Below are 18,233 nucleotides of genomic sequence, written 5' to 3'. Positions count from 1 at the left end.
TTTGCTGTTCCTATTGCCCTTTGGGCAAGAAATAAAGTCGCTCGCCCCTGGTGCAGGAAACTTCCAGGAGGCACTGTGAGGCATTTTGAGGAGGCAGGAGGTCAGACAGGTGCATCATTCGATGAGGATGATCCCAAAGGAGGCGCTGCCTCCAAAGGCCACGCCCAAGCCAGAGCTTCACGGATCTGACTCAGCTGTGGTGCCCCGGCCCAGCGAGCAAACGGACTGGGTCTCACGGCCAACACAATGACCACAGTCCATGTGGCTCATGGAAGCAGGCTGAGCAGAGATGTCCTGAGGCCCACAGGGGAGCTTGGAGGGTCGGTGAAGGGAAGAAGAGGCGGGACCGCAGATCCATTAGGGGTTCTCAGACCCCACAGCTATCCATCGCCTCCAGCTTTGCCTCTAAGAACTGCACCGACACAAACTTGTACTGTCCCTACATGGGCATGTGGAGAAGAACCCTCCTCCTGCCTGTGGCCTTAAAGAGGCCCCTCGTTTCTCACAGAATTCACCTTTCAGGCCCATCCACCAACAGAGAAGTTGGCCAGGAAAGCAGGTTGAAAAAGAGAACTAGCTGTGGGAATACATGGGGAGGCCAGCAGCCGGCTGGAATACTTTCCCGGTGGAAGCAAAAAAGGGGAGGAGATATCAGCTGCAAGTTAGAGTCTAAGAAGGACTTTCCCAAATGTGGGCACTAGTCAGCATTACAACAGGTGGGCAAGGAGGAAAAAGGAGCGTTTCGATACATTTTTTTAAAGCATTACAGTAGTTGTCATTGGATCATAGTACGTTTGCCTCCCCTGGACCTCTTCTGAGTGTCTTCCTCCGAAGTCTGTAAAATTAGAAAGTACTTGCCAAGCATATACCTGGGAAGTGAGCCTTGTCGACTCCACCAAGTCAATTCCCTGCTGCCTTGGAAAATTCTCAGGGGGTGGGGAGGAGGGGCTGGCAGGAAGCGTGGCTGGAGGAGGGTGTCCTCTGAGGCTGGGGGCAGGGGACCTGTCGAGCTGGGGACAGACACGGTGAGCGCAGCTTAGGCTCAAATGAGGGGAAAGGGAAGTATGCAGGCGGGTTTTAAGCATTAAGTAGTTATCACTGGTGAGAGCAGAGCTCTGTGGGCTTTTTCCGGGTACCACATGGTTTAGTGTATTTGAAGGGACACGTTGGGTGGGAGTGCCATCAGCTTTTAGCTCAGGGCCTCCAAAGGCCTGCTTGGCTCTGGGGTCGGGGTGTTGGGGATTGGTGGCAGCCCACCTGGGGACCTGCTGTTGACCCCGCAGCTGCACAGTTAGTGACTTGATGCCGTTTAGACCACGCTGTCCGGTCCCGGTGGCCCAGGCTCAGAGGGCCTGACCTTTGCACTTAGTATTTCACAGGAGTTGTGACCGGGCGCTGGAGCAAAGCATCTCCCTCCAACACAGCGGCCGTTATCAGGCCATAAAACATCAGTTTTTCACCTTATAATGCAGTGTTTAAAAAATGAGAATTCAGCGTTTGACTTGAAAGTGCTGACAGGGGCTCCCCTGCCACTGTCCGAAGGCAGGGAGTTTAGACGGGAGTCGGCTGTCGGAGCAGGGCTGGTCTGAGGACAGAGGGGCCCGGGGCGAAAGGATGGGGGAGCTGGGAGCAGCCATACTGCATGCTCACTGGCCTCTAGTGGGTGGAGGCTGGGGATGCTGCTAAACACAGACGACCCCCACGACAAAGAATGGTCTGGTCCCGAACGTCATTCAGTAATGCCAAGGTCAATAGGCCCTGAGACCATGTGTACATTCGAGGAACCAGCATCCTGAGGCGGCCTAAAGGAGGTGGGGCCAGCAGGAGGTGAGCCTGGAGAGGGAGGCCTGCTCCCTCCCTCCTCACCTCCCGTCCTACCTACCTTCTTTTTTTTTTTTTTTTTTTTTGCGGTACGCGGGACTCTCACTGTTGTGGCCTCTCCCGTTGCGGAGCACAGGCTCCGGACGCGCAGGTTCAGCGGCCATGGCTCACGGGCCCAGCCGCTCCGCGACACGTGGGATCCTCCCAGACCGGGGCACGAACCCGTGTCCCCTGCATCGGCAGGCGGACTCTCAACCACTGCGCCACCAGGGAAGCCCCTGGCTACCTTCCTTTAACCAAAACGTACAAAGCAGCCCCTTCTGTTCCAGGCAGCAGTGGGCTGGAGCTCATACAGGCTCACAAACTAATTTCCAACCCCATGCCCAGGGGCATCATGTTGGCAACTGAAATTGGCCACAATGGGCATATTTACACCACAGAGATGGGCAAACAAATGCTATAAACCAAACACTTTCTTTTTTTTTTTTCCCCCAAAGCGCTTTTTAAAAATACGAGAGCTGGTTGTTAAACATTTACTAGCACACCACTGGTCTGGGCCCTTGCTAGGTACCAGGGATACCCAGAGAGCAGAACGGGGCCAGCTCCTGTCCTCGTGGAGTTGAGATCTAGTGGGAAGCCAGACACCCATCAAACAATTACACGATCATTAATTACCTTCAGCTGTGAGAAGTGCAGGCTCGGTACCTGGAATGAGAGCTTGTGTGAGTGTGGTTTGAGGGCTGTGGAGGGCTGCGTGTTTCAGGGGGTGACTGACCTATGCCAGGTGACCAGAAAAGGGGTCCCCGGAAGAGGCGACATTTAAACAGAGCCCTGAAGGCTTCATAGGAGTTCCGGCAGAGGAGACAGCAGCAGACCACCTTTCAGGCAGAGAGGGGAGCAGGCACAGCTGATTGGAGATGGTGGGTGGGAGAGGCAGGAGCACCAGGGAAGTGGTCCCAAGAAGCCCAGGGAAGGGGTGACAGACCGAGGAGAAGCTGGCAAAGTCGGCAGGGCTGGGCCACACAGAGCCTTGTCATGTGAGGAACTTGGCTTTTATCCAGGGAGCCAGTGAAGCGTGTTGAGCAGACAAGGTCCCTGGGCAGATTCAAATGAAAAGCAAAGCAAAGTTGTATTGTCCATCCCCTTCCCATAACTTGGGCTTTTACCACCACTGATGGTATTAAGCAACACCATGAACCAGGCCTGGGTGATAAAGAGATGGATAGATTTGAACACTGACTTAGGGATTCCCTTCAGCCAGGGCAGGTGGACAGACCCATGCATGGCAGTGCCAGCAGAACGTGAAGAGTGCTGCATGAACAGTTCACATAGCAAGAGGGGTGTCCAGTCAGGGCAGTGTGGAGGAAGGCAGACTCTGAAGGACCTCCCACTACAAAACCACTACACCTGAAACAAAGCATACTTTTCAATACATTGCTGGCCTCATCAAAAATAAGGGAAATTCCCAAGGCACTTCCATCCAAAAATAAAAGGCCATGAGCCAATACCAGGACAGGAGCAGTGAGTGATAACCAAAGGCAAAAACTGGAGTTTGTCCTGGACACAGATGCTGATATCAGGACCAGTGACAGGGGAGTAAACCTTGGGGTGTGCAAAACGAAGCATCAGAAACTGTGACTCTCTCATTCTTCCAGGGCCTCTCTGACGGGGGTGGAGTGGTCCCTGCTCCCAGGTATCATCCCTACTCCCTATCTCCTCCCCACCCCAGCAGAAGCAATGTCCATCCTCTCAGGAGGAAAGCCTCTCTTATTTAGAACCTAGAGAGTCCCATAATAAGATCAAATATGAGTTCAGCATGCATGAGAATCAGCAGAAACAAACAACAAATTTGGACCCTCCAAGCCCTCTCAGATACAGTAATGATCAATACCAAATACAACATAATATGTATGCAATATTTAAGGAAATGTAAGATTAAATATTTAAGGATATTTAAGGAAATGTAAGACATCATAGACTTGAACAAACAACAAGAGACTATCTGGAAAGACCAGACGAACTTGAAAAAGAACCAAATAGAAATTTTAGAAATGAAAATATATATATATAGTTGTTAACAAAACAAAACAAAAAAAGATGGGTTAAACAGCAGACTAAATAGCTGAAGAGAGAATTTTTTAAATGGAAAATATGTCTAAGGAAATTACCCAGACTGCAATGCAGAGAGATAAGTTGATGAAAACCATGAAGGAGAAATCAGAGCTTTCTGGCCCACTACAATAGCCACTAGCCACATATGGCCATGTAACTTATATTTGGATCAATTAAAATTAAATTAAATTTATAACTCAGTTCCTATGAGCACATTTTTTTTTGCGGTACGCGGGCCTCTCACTGTTGTGGCCTCTCCCGTTGCGGAGCACAGGCTCCGGACACGCAGGCTCAGTGGCCATGGCTCACGGACCCAGCCACTCCGTGGCATGTGGGATCCTCCCGGACCAGGGCACGAGCCCGTGTCCCCTGCATCGGCAGGCGGACTCTCAACCACTGCGCCACCAGGGAAGCCCCTATGAGCACATTTTAAGTGCTCATAGCCATGTGGCTAACAGCTGTCACACTGGACAATGTATATTGCAGGCAGACCTCAAAGATGTCATGGGTCGGGTTTCAGACCACCACAGTAAATACCACAATAAAGTAAGTCACATGAATTTTTTGGTTTCCCAGTGCATATAAATGTTATGTTTACACTGTACTGTACTCTATTAAGTAAGCAATAGCATTATGTCTAAAAAACAGTGTACATACCTTAATTTAAAAATACTTTATTGCTATCAAATGCTAACCATCATCTGAGCCTTCGTCAAGTCGTAATCTTTTTGCAATAGTAACGTAAAAGATCACTGATCACAGATCACCATAACAAATGTAATAATGAAAATGTTTGGAATATTACGAGAATTGCCAAAATCTGACACAGAGACATGAAGGGAGCAAATGCTATTGGAAAAATGGTGCTGATAGACTTGCTTGATCCAAGGTTACCACAAACCTTCAATTTGTAAAAAAAAAAATGAGTATCTGCAAGTACAATAAAATGAAGTGCAATGAAAAAAAAGGTACGCCTATATACATGTCCATTATCACAGAAAGTTCTATTGGACAGCACTAGGTGATAAGATAGGGAAGAAAGTCTAACCTCAGAAGGAGAGCAAACAGAGAATGGAGAAGAGGTAATGGTTGAGAATATTCCAAAAATGAACCCACAGATGCAGGAAGCACAATTTATATCAATCAGGATAAATAAAAAGAAAGCTACCTGTAGCCACATCATAATGAAACTGAACACCAAAGACAAAGAGAAACTCTGAAGAGTAGCTAACAAAAAAACTATCAGACTGGAGCTGACTTCTCATTAGTGAAAAGGAGAGAGAGATAGTGGAGCAATGTTTTCCAGTGCAAAGAGAAAAAATAACTGTCAGCCTAAAATTATGTACCCAGCAAAGCTCTTTAAGAACAAGGATGACATATAGACTTTTTTCAGATAAACAAAAGTCATAAAAGCTTACCACCAAAATAATCTTTATGGAGGAACTTTTAAATCATGTTCTTCAGGAATAAGAAAAGTTATCCTAGAAGTGAGGTCTGAGACACTAGAAGAAATGATGAACAAAGAAACTGGTAAACATGTAGGTAAATTGTTTTAAGCAAATATTACCAGTATAAAGTAATCATGATGACAATGTCTAAATTGTACGACTTTTTTTTAAAGGATGGAATTAAAATACTGGACATGATAGAGTGTAAGTCAGGAAGAGTGATCAGAAGTGATATGTTTTAGGGCCTTCACTGGTGGCGCAGTGGTTATGAATCCACCTGCCAATGCAGGGGACACAGGTTTGATCCCTGGTCTGGGAAGATCCCACATGCCGCAGAGCACCTAAGCCCATGTGCCACAACTACTGAGCCTGCGCTCTAGAGCCCGCAAGCCACGACTACTGAAGCCCACGTGCCTAGAGACCGTGCTCTGCAACAAGAGAAGCCACTGCAACGAGAAGCCCATGCACCACAACGAAGAGTAGCCCCCACTCACCACAACCAGAGAAAGCCCGCGTGCAGCAGTGAAGACCCAACACAGCCAAAAATAATAAATAAATTGATTTTATTTTTTAAAAAAGAAGTAATATGTGTTAAATAACTCTTACTATTTAGGAGAGGGCATTAAGATATTGATAACCCCAGGTTTTAAGTTAAATATGCATACTACATCTCAAAGAGTAATCATTAAAGAAGGTTCTAGAACTTCAGCATACATCAGAATCACCTGGGGGCCAGGAGATCTGGGGTGGGCATCTAGAATTTTCACTTCCAACAAATTCCCAGGTGTTGCTGCTGCTACTGGCCCAGGGACCACACTTAGAGAACTACTGAACCAAAAACAGAGAAATAGGGTGCTTCACTTCCAAACAAACAGAGGGGGTAAAATGGAATGAAAAAACAAAAATCTTCCATCCAGACTAGCTCTGCCCAGTAAAATATAATGTAAGCCACATATGTGGTTTTAGATTTTCTGGTAGATGCACTAAGAAGTAAAGAGAAACAGGTGAAATGAGTCGTAGTAATGTATATTTTTTAACTCAATATACCCAAAATATTATCATTTCAATATGTGACCAATATAAAAATTATTAATGAGATATTTTACATCTTTTTTTGTACAAAGTCTTCAAAATCCAGGGTGTATTTTATACCGTGGACACTTCTCAATGGGGACTAACCACACTGCAAATGCTCAATGGCCACATGTGGCTTGTGACTACTACACTGGACAGAGTGGGTCTAGACTGTGAGGGACATGAGCCTGCAGAGGACAGAGGTCCCGCTCAATCACTGAGCACACACTGTGTGCCAGACACCGGGTTGAGCACTTTGTCCACATCATACATCATCTCCTTTCATCCCCACATAGACCTGTGAGATTAGCATTATTATCACCCCATTTCACAGATGGGGAAAGCGAGGCTGAGAAAACTGAAAACACTTCCCCAGGATCATCTGGCTGGTAAGCAGCAGAGCTGGGCTTCACACCAAGGTCTCTCACAGTCCATTGCCACCTCGGAACCTCAGGGTTTCTGTAAAGGATTTTCTATAACAGGCCAGATAGTAAACATTTTAGGCTTTTGGGACCAATCTGTCACAACTACTCAGCTCTGCTATTGTAACAGGAAAGCAGCCTTAGACAATGTAAACAAATGAGCATGGCTGTGTCCCAATAAAATTTTATCTAGGGAAACAGGTAGAGGGCTGGATTTGGCCCTTGGGCTGTAGTTTGCCAACCCCTGTGCTAGGCTAGCACAGCTGCCTCTGTAGGCCCGGTTTGAGGGAGAACTCAATGACTAATTGCTGAGGTTCTGCAGTGCATGCATGTCGGGGGTGGTTGGGAGGGTGAGACCCTCTCCTTCCAGAATCACCATAGCCCTCCTGGTGTCCGGAAGGATCCAGAGTGGCTGCTTGTTGCTGGCACCGCCTCAGAGTCTGCCAGGGGCTCGGTCAGCCCCTCTAACTCCCCAGCCTCCTCTGAGCTTCTGGCCGTAAACATGAGTTATTCCCACTCTCAGGGCTGAGACAGAGGGGAAATAAAAGCCAGGACTGATGGAATCCCAGACATAAAATCTGGCACCATAACGCCTACATTTTGGAAATTGCCTTTAATTAACGGTTTATGGCCACAAAGACTCCCCCCACCCTCCGTCCTTCTGCAGCATCTTCTCCTTGGTGTTCAAGTCCTGGGGGTCGGGGTGGGGAGGGGGTGAAAGAGGTGGGCTGGTGAGTAGCTGTCTTTTCTCAGAAACCAAAATGTGTGGTTTGCTCATATGAACCCAGCTTGGCCTCTGGCATTCCTCGAGCCTGGACTCCATAAACAACGTGAACTGAAAAGCCAGCTCCCCGCACAGGCCCGAGGCCTGTTAGCTATAGAATAACCTGCACACACTCACAAAGACACACCAAGCTCAGGAAAACACACACTCACGAGTGTGTACACACACACACACACCCCGGAAGTCTGCTTTTTCTCTTTGTCCACTTATCTGTCATTCCCTCTCTACTCAGTCTCTCCAGCCTGTTTATCTTCTTGCTTTTGTGTCTCTGTAACACTATTTCTTCCTGAAGGTTTGCTCTTTGAGTCTCTCTTTCATTCTCTCTCTCTCCTGTCTTTCCCCATCCTATGCCCCTTGATCTCCCTTACTGGGGACATATAGCCAAGCACCACAAACACACCCTTAGCCCCCACCTTGGCACAGAATCCACAAATTCGCCCCTTCCCTCACAGGTTCCCCCTCCCAGCCAGGCTGGAGTCTGACTGGGACGATGAACTTCTGCCCAGGTAGGCTTGACAACAGGTGGGACTGGGTTCCCTCCCTAAGCACCTGAACTGAACTCAAATCACATTTCATCCCAGGAATGCAGGGAGGACTGAGGCAACAACTGCTAAATTCTAGGTGTAGCCAAAAAAATTGCCCAAGCCCCAGGGGAGAAGCCCTTTATTACCAATAATATTCACCCTTGACTGAGTGCCTACTATGGCTTCACATTCGGAATTTACAATAGTCATGCTAACCTAGGCGGTAGATACTTTATTGAATATTATTCCCATTTTATAGATGGGAAAACTGAGGCTTCAAGAGGTAAAGGAATTTGCCTAAAGCCAAAGTCTATTCAACTCCAAAGCCTGGTCTCTTCCCACAGGGCTGGTCCAAACGGACAACATGGGCTGTGTCTTGAGATTTGGGGTAACCAGATTGAGCCACACATGGTCTCTCATCTTCCCAGAATCATGAAACAGAGACAGGACTCCACTACAGGAATAAGGCAGAGGTTCTCAGCTCTCTCCAAGCAAAGAAGGACACCCTGTTTGGGTGCCAGTGGTCAACACCTGTAGGACCCAATCAGAAAGGCTTCCCTGCCAGCCAAGCCTGTCCTTGGGAGCACGGTTCCAGCAGGAGGGGACCCCTAGGCTGAGGCCTGTGCCCTAGCCAGGCAGCTAGCTCTCTTACCAGGCAAGGTCTTGGAGCCCCCAGGCAGGGCTGCAGAGGCAGCTGCTCTTTCCGCATTCCGGGGCACCATGGCAACATGTGTGCTCAGATTGGCGACCTGCACATAGTCTGTGCCATCTGCTGTTTTCCGGGCTGGGGGGTGCGGGGTCGCCTTCCGTCCACCTGAGAAGGGAAATATAATGATGCTGCAGTGACCTCTCACCCCTACCCATCCAGTATAGATAGGCCCCATCACCCCCACTGTCACTGAGTCTGCAGGGAAGCCCAGAGAAGGAGGCAGAAGGCCGGGAGCAGCATCATGACAACTTGCAGGGGTGGAAACTGAGGCACGAGGCACCATCTCTGCCCACCCAGAGTTAGATCGCTCTGCCCAGTGCCCTGCTGGACTAGGGGTGGCATCTTTCAGGCCGGGTGACTGTGGGCCCCGAAGGGCTCTTGGCTGGGCAGTTAGAGGCCCCCAAGCGTTGGGGAGAAAAGTTTCGGTGGACCTGGGATGAAGGAGAAGTGTGTGGCCACCAAGCTGGTATAGCCATTTCCCAAGAGTCATCCAAGGTGTTTCAACAGAGGGAGGCAAGGGAATTGGGGAAAGGGGCTTTGTGACTTGAAAAAGTAAGATTTCTAGGCTGTGTTCTTTTTTCAATTTCAAAAATAATATAGTCAATGCAGAAAACTTGGGAAATAGAAAAACATGCACACACACTGTCACACTCACAAGTGCACACTCACACACACATTCATGCACAATTACCCATCACCCCTTTCCAGAGATAAAGACTTTTAACATTTACCCACCTAGTATAATGTAATATATTACATATATATGTATATATGTAATATACATAATTATATTATACATTATATATAGTCATATATTTTTTTTTCATGTGGTTGGGATTACATTGTACGTGCTATCTTGTACTGTGCTTTTACACTTGACAATAGATTGTGAACATTTTCCCATGTCAAAACTATTCTCCTGGGCTTCCCTGGTGGTGCAGTGGTTGAGAGTCCGCCTGCCGATGCAGGGGACACAGGTTCGTGCCCCGGTCCGGGAAGATCCCACATGCCGCGGAGCGGCTGGGCCCGTGAGCCATGGCCTCTGAGCCTGCGCGTCCGGAGCCTGTGCTCCGCAACGGGAGAGGCCACAACAGTGAGAGGCCCGCATACAGCAAAAAAAAAACAAACCTATTCTCCTGTGACAGATTTTTAAATTAATTGCTTATATTCCAACATATGAATGGAGCATCATTCATTCAAACTCCCATCCATAACCATTTATACTGCTTCCTAATTTTTTAATTTTTCCAATTTTTTCATTATAAACTTATACATGTTTATCATGGAACTTTGATGATACCCAGAGTTATAGCAAGAGAGACATAACCTCATACTTCCAAACTCAGTAACTATAACATTTTTGTGTTCTCCATGCCCATTGTTTTACTATGTGCTGCTTTGATGGATACGCATTTTTTACATATTAGAATGATTTATAATATACAATATAATATAGGGTCATTTCAAATCAGGCTTATTCTTTAATGCTTGTCATCTCTCACGGTATTGAGTTTGTCCATTTGGGTTTTCATTTAACCCTGCTTTAGAGAAAGATTCTTTTCCCTTCTTGGTTGACTCTTCATCACCTGAACTTGGTATATTTATCAAGTGTTGAGGCAGCTGACCATGGATTCAGGAATGGGGTTGGAAAATGCTGGTGGAGAGACGTTTTTGTCTGTGAGGGCCACTCCAGAAACAGGCTTCGGTGTGTTAAGGAACAGAGCTGGGGCTCCATTTACCCTAAAAATATAAATCACCCAGTTGCCCAAAGATGGCTGCCTTGGCGTTGTTTACAATAGTGAAAAATGAGGGACAACCCAGGCCCATCAGCAGGCAGCGGGTGAAATAGACTAAGCATCCCTTTGAGGAATGCTGTGCCTCTCTGCTGAGACGGAAGGGTGTCCTCCGTCGTGTAAATGAGAACAGCATATTACAAAACGGAACACGTCATGTAAGCGTGGGGACCTGTGTTTGTAAGCGTAGGCATTTGTGTATCCCAAAGACCATTTAACTAAATACTAGCAGCTACTGTCTCTGGGTAGCATAGGATTTGGGGTGATTTTCACTTTCTGTATTATTTTTATTCTTTTCTGGATTAAGTTTTTAAAATTCTTTTCTTTTAGAGGGCACAGATTACTTTGGACTGGGGGAGGGGCCGCAAAACAAAACAGCCGTTTGGATTCTGAAAAGAAGAAATGCGTGGGGGGAAAGACATCCCTGCCCACCCCCTGCATCCGCTGGGGTGCAGACTCAGGGGGCGCAGCCTGCCCAGTCCCTGCCCCCTGCAGCCCTTGCCCTGCCCCTCACCCCACTCCCCAGCACGGCCCTGTGTGCTTGTGTGTTGCAGACTCGGACAGCCAGTGCAGCCCCACGCGACAGAGCCTCAGCCTGTCGGAGGGCGAGGAGCAGACAGACCGGCTGCAGCAGGTGGAGCTGGTCAGGACCACGCCCATGTCGCACTGGAAGGCCGGCACCGTCCAGGCCTGGCTGGAGGTGGTCATGGCCATGCCCATGTACGTCAAGGCCTGTGCGGAGAACGTCAAGAGTGGGAAGGTAGGGCACCTGCCGGACCCCCGTGGGAACGCCCCCCTCCACCATCCCATCCGCTGGGTTAGAGGAGCTGGCTGAACTGGGTTCAGGCTCCAGTAAACCACTGTGTCTCTCCGACAAGGCACACAGCCCTTCTGAGCCTCAGCCTCCCTGTCTTTAAAATGGGACTAACCTTCCCTTACCTGGCTGGAGGGACGCAGGGCAGGACTAGCGGGCCCTTTCAGCCAGGTTAGCGGTCCCACCGCCTGGCCTCGTGGAGCAGTGGCTGGAGGCGAGGCGGCTGCAGAGACGTTCCCGGGGCCACGCGCCCACTGAGGGGAGGGGTGCCTTGGGTCCCCGCCCCCACGCCTCCCATCTGGCGCTCAGTCCCCACCTGCCCGGCGCAGGTGCTGCTGAGCCTGAGTGACGAGGACCTAGAGCTGGGCCTGGGCGTGTGCAGCTCCCTGCACCGGCGCAAGCTCCGGCTGGCCATTGAGGACTACCGCGACGCCGAGGCGGGCAGGAGGTGAGCCGGCGCCTGGGCCCCGGGGCGGGGAAGAGAGCCCACGCGAGACCTCGCCTCCTCGGGGGTGGAGCGGGCGCTGTGAGCTGGGCCAGGCGGGAGGAGCGCCAGGGCCCGGGACGCCACTGGGTAGGGGCCCGAGCACAGCCTAGCCCCACTCTGGGCCGGCCCTCCCCGTAGAAAGATGGAGAACAAACTCAGTGAGGCCGCAAATGCCCTATGATCTCCCCGGTGCGGGAGTCAGGGGGCTTCACATCCCCCAAAACTCCTCTGTCTGGGAGGTGGGGCAGCCCCAGTGGACCTGGGGAATTTGGCCCAAATGTGTGTTCTGCCTACTCCCACCTCAAAGCCCAGCTCTTACCATTCCAGGTAAGAGCCTAAGGCAGGGGGGAAGAGAAGAAATGGGCCTGGTTTGGGGCCCGGTGGGAGGGGGCGTCTATCGGCAAGCGCACCTGGGAATGGCTGAAGATGGCCCATCAGGTGTGTCCCCAGCGCGGCCGCCCTGCCCCCATTGCTCATTACTCCCCAGCCCCCCTCCTGCCTGCCTCTCTCCTGACCTTTGTGAGTAGGACTTATTGGGGAGCCCCTCTTTCACCAAGCAGCTCCAGGGAAAAGGGAAGAACCCCTCCCCCAAGTCCTCAGAGTGCAGGAGGGGGGAGAGAAGTAGCTGGTAAACCTGACACTATCTTTTTTGCATAATTACCTCCTTCACTGGTTTCCCCAGCATTTTTGTGCAGTTAATTAACCAAACCTGGTGGTGTGTGCAATTTACTATTTGCGGAAGCAGCTTTGTGGATTAAAAAAAAAGAGGGGGCTGGATGTAGGAAAGAGGCTGGTTTAGAAGCAGGCAAAGCAAATTCCTGGGTGTCCCGGAGAGTGATTCCGAGGTGACAGGAAATAGAGATGAGATAGGATCAGATAGCTCAGGCAGCAGCTCACAACATGCAAAGCCAGAAGGCGCTTGGCCCTGTCTGCAGGTCTCCTAGACGGCAGGGCTGGGGTGGGGGAGGGGTGGAGGAGTGGAGAGTTGGGGACAGGGGAGAGCAGGGCAGGGGCTTGCAACCCAGCTGAGCTTCCCCTCCTGGGGGTCCCACAAGCACCTCACACTCACCACCCACCCCTACCCAGTGCCTTCCTCCAATCACCCAAAGCTCACCATCCTGGGCCATCCAGGCTAGAAACGCCTCCCAACCCCTCCCATTCCCAACATGATCATGGTCACTTGAACAGGGTGGGGCTGTCCACCTCACCTCTCAAAAATGTGGAATCGCTGCCCAAGTTCCCCCCAAATTCAGCAGACCCTTCAGAACCTCGTAGCGCCTGGAAAGGGATGGATTCAACTCAGCAGCCGGATGTGAACGGATTTTGAAAACTTATGAGAGCCATAAGCAGGACTGTTTCCAAAACCACGGCCTGGGCATTAGACACCCAGGGCCTCCTAGAGCAGGGACGGCTCCATTCCCTAAGGAATCCTGGCCTGTGACCTTGCCCTCTGTGGGACTTGGTTTCTCCACCTGTGAAGTAAAGGGGGTTAAATCAGGATAGTGGCTCTTTAACTGTGCAAGATCATGGCCCCTTTGAGAATCTAATAAGAGCTTCCGAAACTTGCCCCAGAATACACAAAACTTCACAACTTTGCATTCTGGGACTCTCTGACCCACCTGTGGAACTTTGAGGGGGCTGTGAACTCTAGGGTAAGAACCCCAGTGAGGTCATCTTTGAGAATACATCCTGTGTGACTCCGGGCATGACATTGCCTTCTCTGGGCCTGGCTCCCCTTACTTCTAAAATCCTGACAACAAAATCTGCCAACCCCTGACAACCTGTCCATCGCTTTATGGACATGATTTTATTTGACCATCACAACATCAGGGCAGGATAGACATTCTTACCCCCATTTTAAAGGTGGAGAAAGTGAGGCCAGAGAAATAATAGACACAAAGTCACACTACAAAAGATCTGACTTCAAAGTCAATTCCCTTTCCACTCTCCCAAGTTGCCTTTGTGTTCAGAACATCAACGATGTAGCTCCTGCTACTATTATTTCTGGAACACTGAATGCATCCCAGACCCTGTGCTAAGGACTTTACCTTCTCTTATCACTTTTAGCCCAGGAGGCAAGTAGGAGTAGCCCCATTTTACAGAAGAGGAAACCGAGGTACAGAGGCACAAGGTCTTTCATCTAAGGCTGATGGAGCTAGAGTGGCCTCATGTTTTCTGTGCTGAATAACGACCCAGATGACATTGAAATTCTGTGCCCAAACTCGGATTTCAGGATCTAATTTGGTCCCAGTTTGAGGAGGGGGCAGTGTCAAATTTTATAAAATGTTCGAATTACTTTTAAAATCCTTCTGTTTTATTCACCTTCGGCGCTTACAGTGGCTCACACCAACAGCTGGGAAAGTGTTGCCAAGCTGAGGCCCCATGGGGACAACTTTAATGCAAAGAGAACCATTCGGAAGGGCGGGAGCGCATTAATTATCAGCATGCAGAGGGATACTGCTGACTATAAATGGGCCCCCTCCCACCCCACACCCCACGTCTGGTTGCACCATTGATTCGCTGAGCAGACCCTTCCTCCAGATGGGAAAGAAGTCTTCCGGTCTCCATCAAAGGCCCAACAGCATCTGATTCAGAGACCGTGAGCTTCAGCCCCTTTCCCAGGGAAGAGAGCAACGACGGCTGGGCCTGGGAAGAGTCCATCTGAAGTGACGAGGCTGGAGCGGGTCACCCAGGCACCTTCTCATCCCAGAAGGGAGCTTGTCTTGGGCCAGAAGGTTCCAGCTCAGGAGCTGGGTGCTGGGCAGCCTCTGGGAAGCCTGGAGCCGGTGCCCCCCTCGCCCAGCCTTGCCCTGTCTTCCTTGCACTGGACTCTAAACCAGAAGCTGTTGGGCATTAGCTCTGAGCCAGGTGGGGAGCCTGGGCATTCGTAGACACGCCACACCCGGTCCTGCCCTCCAGGAGCTGATGGTCCAGTGGACAGCTGGCCAGACGAGCAGCAATTACCCAGTGTGACAAATGTGAGGACTCTGAAGAGGCTCTGGACACAAGGAGGGTCTTGACCTAGCACAGGGGTCCTGGAAGGCTTTGGGGAGTGCCATATCTCAACAGAATCTTGCAGGAGTTAAGCAGGTGAAGAGGGTAGGGTGGAGAACAGCACAGGAGGCCGGGAGGCCCTGGCCCTTGGGGGCAGACCCAATGGTTCTGGGTGGCCGAGGGGTGGGAGAAGGGCAGCGAAGCCGGGAGCCCACCTTTCTGCCCTCAGTCCTTCCCATGATATGTCTGCTACGCATTTGGCACTAGGCTGACTCAGAGCCTAGAGACCACAGTCCCTGGGATCAGATAATTCATTTGTTAAGTTCCTGTGTGATCGGTGCTGTGAAGGGAATCGTTAGAGGCAGAGCAGCAGGTCAGGGGGCAAGTTCAGACAGCACAGTCAGAGGCAGCCTCCGCAAGGTGGGAGCTGACACCCGGGCGGGGAGGGGAGAACCTGGGCAGGGCTGGAAGGAAATGGGTGCTGGGCGAGGCGGGGACCCCCACCCGAAGAGCAAAAACCTCAGGGCATCCCGGAAGTGCTTCCAGCCCAAGCCCAGTGGGAGGGGGAGCCCGGACCTGTGAGGTCACCCCAAGGACTTCCGATTTCAGATTTTATCCCTGCAAAGGGGCGCCACAGGAGAGTTTCCTTGTTTTATTTTATTCAGATCTGCTCTGTTCTTTTTTCCCTCTTTTACTGGCTTTTTATTGTGTTCCCACTCCTGGCTTATGAGCTATACTTTTTTGTGTTATTTTTAATTATTGCTCTATAGTTTACAATACACAGAAAGCTTAACACTATCTTCAAATAATATTATACAACTTTGCGTGTAGTGTAACATGCTTTTTCCTCCTTCCTTTGTACTATGTCTCTATATATACATATATATATGTATATCCTCCATAATACATGGTTATTATTTTTCTTTTAAACTGGCCATTATCTTTTAAGGAGATTAGCAAATGAGGAAAATATTTACTGAGATTATTTACCATTTCCAATCATCTTTTTAAAAAAATTTTTTATTGTGGTAAAATACACAAAATTTACCATCTTAACCATGTTTAAGTGTCCAGTTCAGTGGCATTAAATATATTCACATTGTCGTGCAGCCATCACCACCATCCCTCCCAATAGCTCTTTTATTTTTTTGCGGTACGCGGGCCTCTCACTGCTGTGTCCTCTCCCGTTGCGGAGCACAGGCTCCGGACGCGCAGGCTCAGCGGCCATGGCTCACGGGCCCAGCCGCTCCGCGGCGTGTGGGATCTTCCCGGACCGGGGCACGAACCCGTGTCCCCTGCATCGGCAGGCGGACTCTCAACCACTGCGCCACCAGGGAAGCCCCCTCCCAATCACCCTTTTCATCTTGTAAAACTGAAACTGTACCCATCAACACTAACTCTCCATTCTCCCCCACCCCCAGGATACCTGCAACCATCATTCTACTTCCTGTTTCTATGAATTTGAGGTACTCTTGGTACCTCATATAAGTGGAATCACAGAATATTTGTCTTTTTGTGACTGGCTTATTTCACTTAGCATAATGTCCTCAAGATTCATCCATGTTGTAGCATATGAGAGAATTTCCTTTTTAAGGCTGAAAAATATTCCCTTTTATGTATGTGGCCCCTTTTGCTTATCTGTTCATCCATCAGTGGACACTTGGGTTGTTTCTACATTTTAGCTCTTGTGACTATTGCTGCAATGGACCTGGATGTACAAGTATCTCTTCAAGACCCTGATTTCAATACTTTGGGATATATATTCAGAAGCAGAATTGCCGCATGATACGATCATTCTATTTTTCATCTTCTGAGGAACAGTCCTACTGTTTTCCACAGCAGCTATACCATTGTACATCCTCACCAACAGTGCGCAAGGGTTCCAGTTTCTCCACCTCCTTGCCAACACTTGTTTTCTGGGTTTTTTGATAGTAGCCATCCTAATGGGCATGGAGTGGTATTTTATCACAGTTTTGATTTGCATTTCCCTCACGATTCGTGATATTGAGCATCTTTTCATGGGCCTACTAGCCATTCTTTTTTTTTTAATTTTTTAAAATTAATTTATTTTTTAACATCTTTATTGGGGTATAATTGCTTTACAATGGTGTGTTAGTTTCTGCTTTATAACAAAGTGAATCAGTTATACATGTACATATGTTCCCATATCTCTTCCCTCTTGCGTCTCCCTCCCTCCCACCCTCCCTATCCCACCCTCCCTATCCCACCCCTCCAGGCGGTCACAAAGCACCAAGCTGATCTCCCTGTGCTATGCCTATTAGCCATTCTTATGTCTTCTTTGGAGAAATGTTTATTCAAGTCCTTTGCCCATTTCTGAATCGGGTTGTTTGTCTGTTTTGTTGAGTTTTAGGAGTTCTCTTTATTCTTTTGTGTAGTCCAAATTTCCATGTGGTTATTATTTTCTTTCCTCTCGAAGAAATTCCTTTTACATTTCTTGTAGTTCATTCCTCTGATGATGAATTCTTTCAATTTTGCTTGTTTAAAGAAGTCTCTGTTTCCTCCCTCATTTTTAAAGACTTTATTTTTTTAGAGCAGTTTTAGTTTCACAGCAAAACTCAGGAGAAGCTACAGAGATTTCCCATAAACCGCCTGCCCTCACAGGTGCATTGCCTCCCATTATCAACATCGCCCTCCAGATGGAATATTTGTTTCAGTTGAACCTACAATGACACATCATTGTTGCCCAAAGTCCATAGTTTACATTAGGGTTCACTCTTGGTGCTGTACATTCTATGGATTTGGACAAACATATAATGGAGCGCATCCATCATTACAGTACCATACTGAATAGTTTCACCGCCCTAAAAATCCTCTGTGCTCTACCTTTTCACCCCTCCCTCTCCCCCAAACCCTGGAAACCACTGGTCTTTTTGCTGTCTCCGTAGTTTTGCCTTTTCCAGGATGTCATATAGTTGAAATCATACAGTCTGTAGCCTTTTCAGATTGGCTTCTTTCATTTAGTAATATGCACTGAAGATTCCTCTAAGAGGGGGTTTTAAGTAGAAGAGTGACATGATCTGATGGATGTATTTAAAAGCTGCCATCTGGCAGCCACGGGGAAAGTGGATTAGAAGGGGCAAGGGGGTGGGGTGGGGGCAGTCAGGAGACAGCTGCAGAAATCTATGCCAGAGGTGGCCATGGCTTGACCCCAGAAAAGGAGACAAGGGGACGGACACACTGACCAGGGTGACTGATAGATGGACAGAGTGGGGGAGGGAGAGGCGGGGCAA

General features: G+C 49.1%; 1 protein-coding gene across 4 annotated transcripts in view; it reads left to right on the top strand.

Moving 5' to 3' along the window:
* Positions 1-11,955, top strand: part of LOC111187131 (kazrin) — a 138,600-nt gene extending 126,645 nt beyond the window's left edge. For 2 of the 4 annotated variants that reach the window (XM_089900852.1, XM_089900855.1), the window contains exon 9: positions 11,242-11,659. In XM_089900852.1, the coding sequence (XP_089756978.1) occupies positions 11,242-11,522 (281 nt within the window). In that variant the 3' untranslated portion in view covers positions 11,523-11,659. Of the gene's footprint in view, positions 1-11,241 lie in introns of all 4 variants that reach the window. The other 2 variants (XM_089900854.1, XM_089900864.1) reach the window with 2 other exon arrangements.
* Positions 11,956-18,233: the final 6,278 nt, after the last annotated feature.

Source organism: Delphinapterus leucas, chromosome 1 (genome assembly GCF_059928025.1).
Source record: "Delphinapterus leucas isolate spDelLeu-1000000601 "Yukka" chromosome 1, BTC_Dleu_Yukka2, whole genome shotgun sequence".
Taxonomy (NCBI): domain Eukaryota; kingdom Metazoa; phylum Chordata; class Mammalia; order Artiodactyla; family Monodontidae; genus Delphinapterus; species Delphinapterus leucas.
This window is presented reverse-complemented; position numbering and strand designations above follow the sequence as displayed.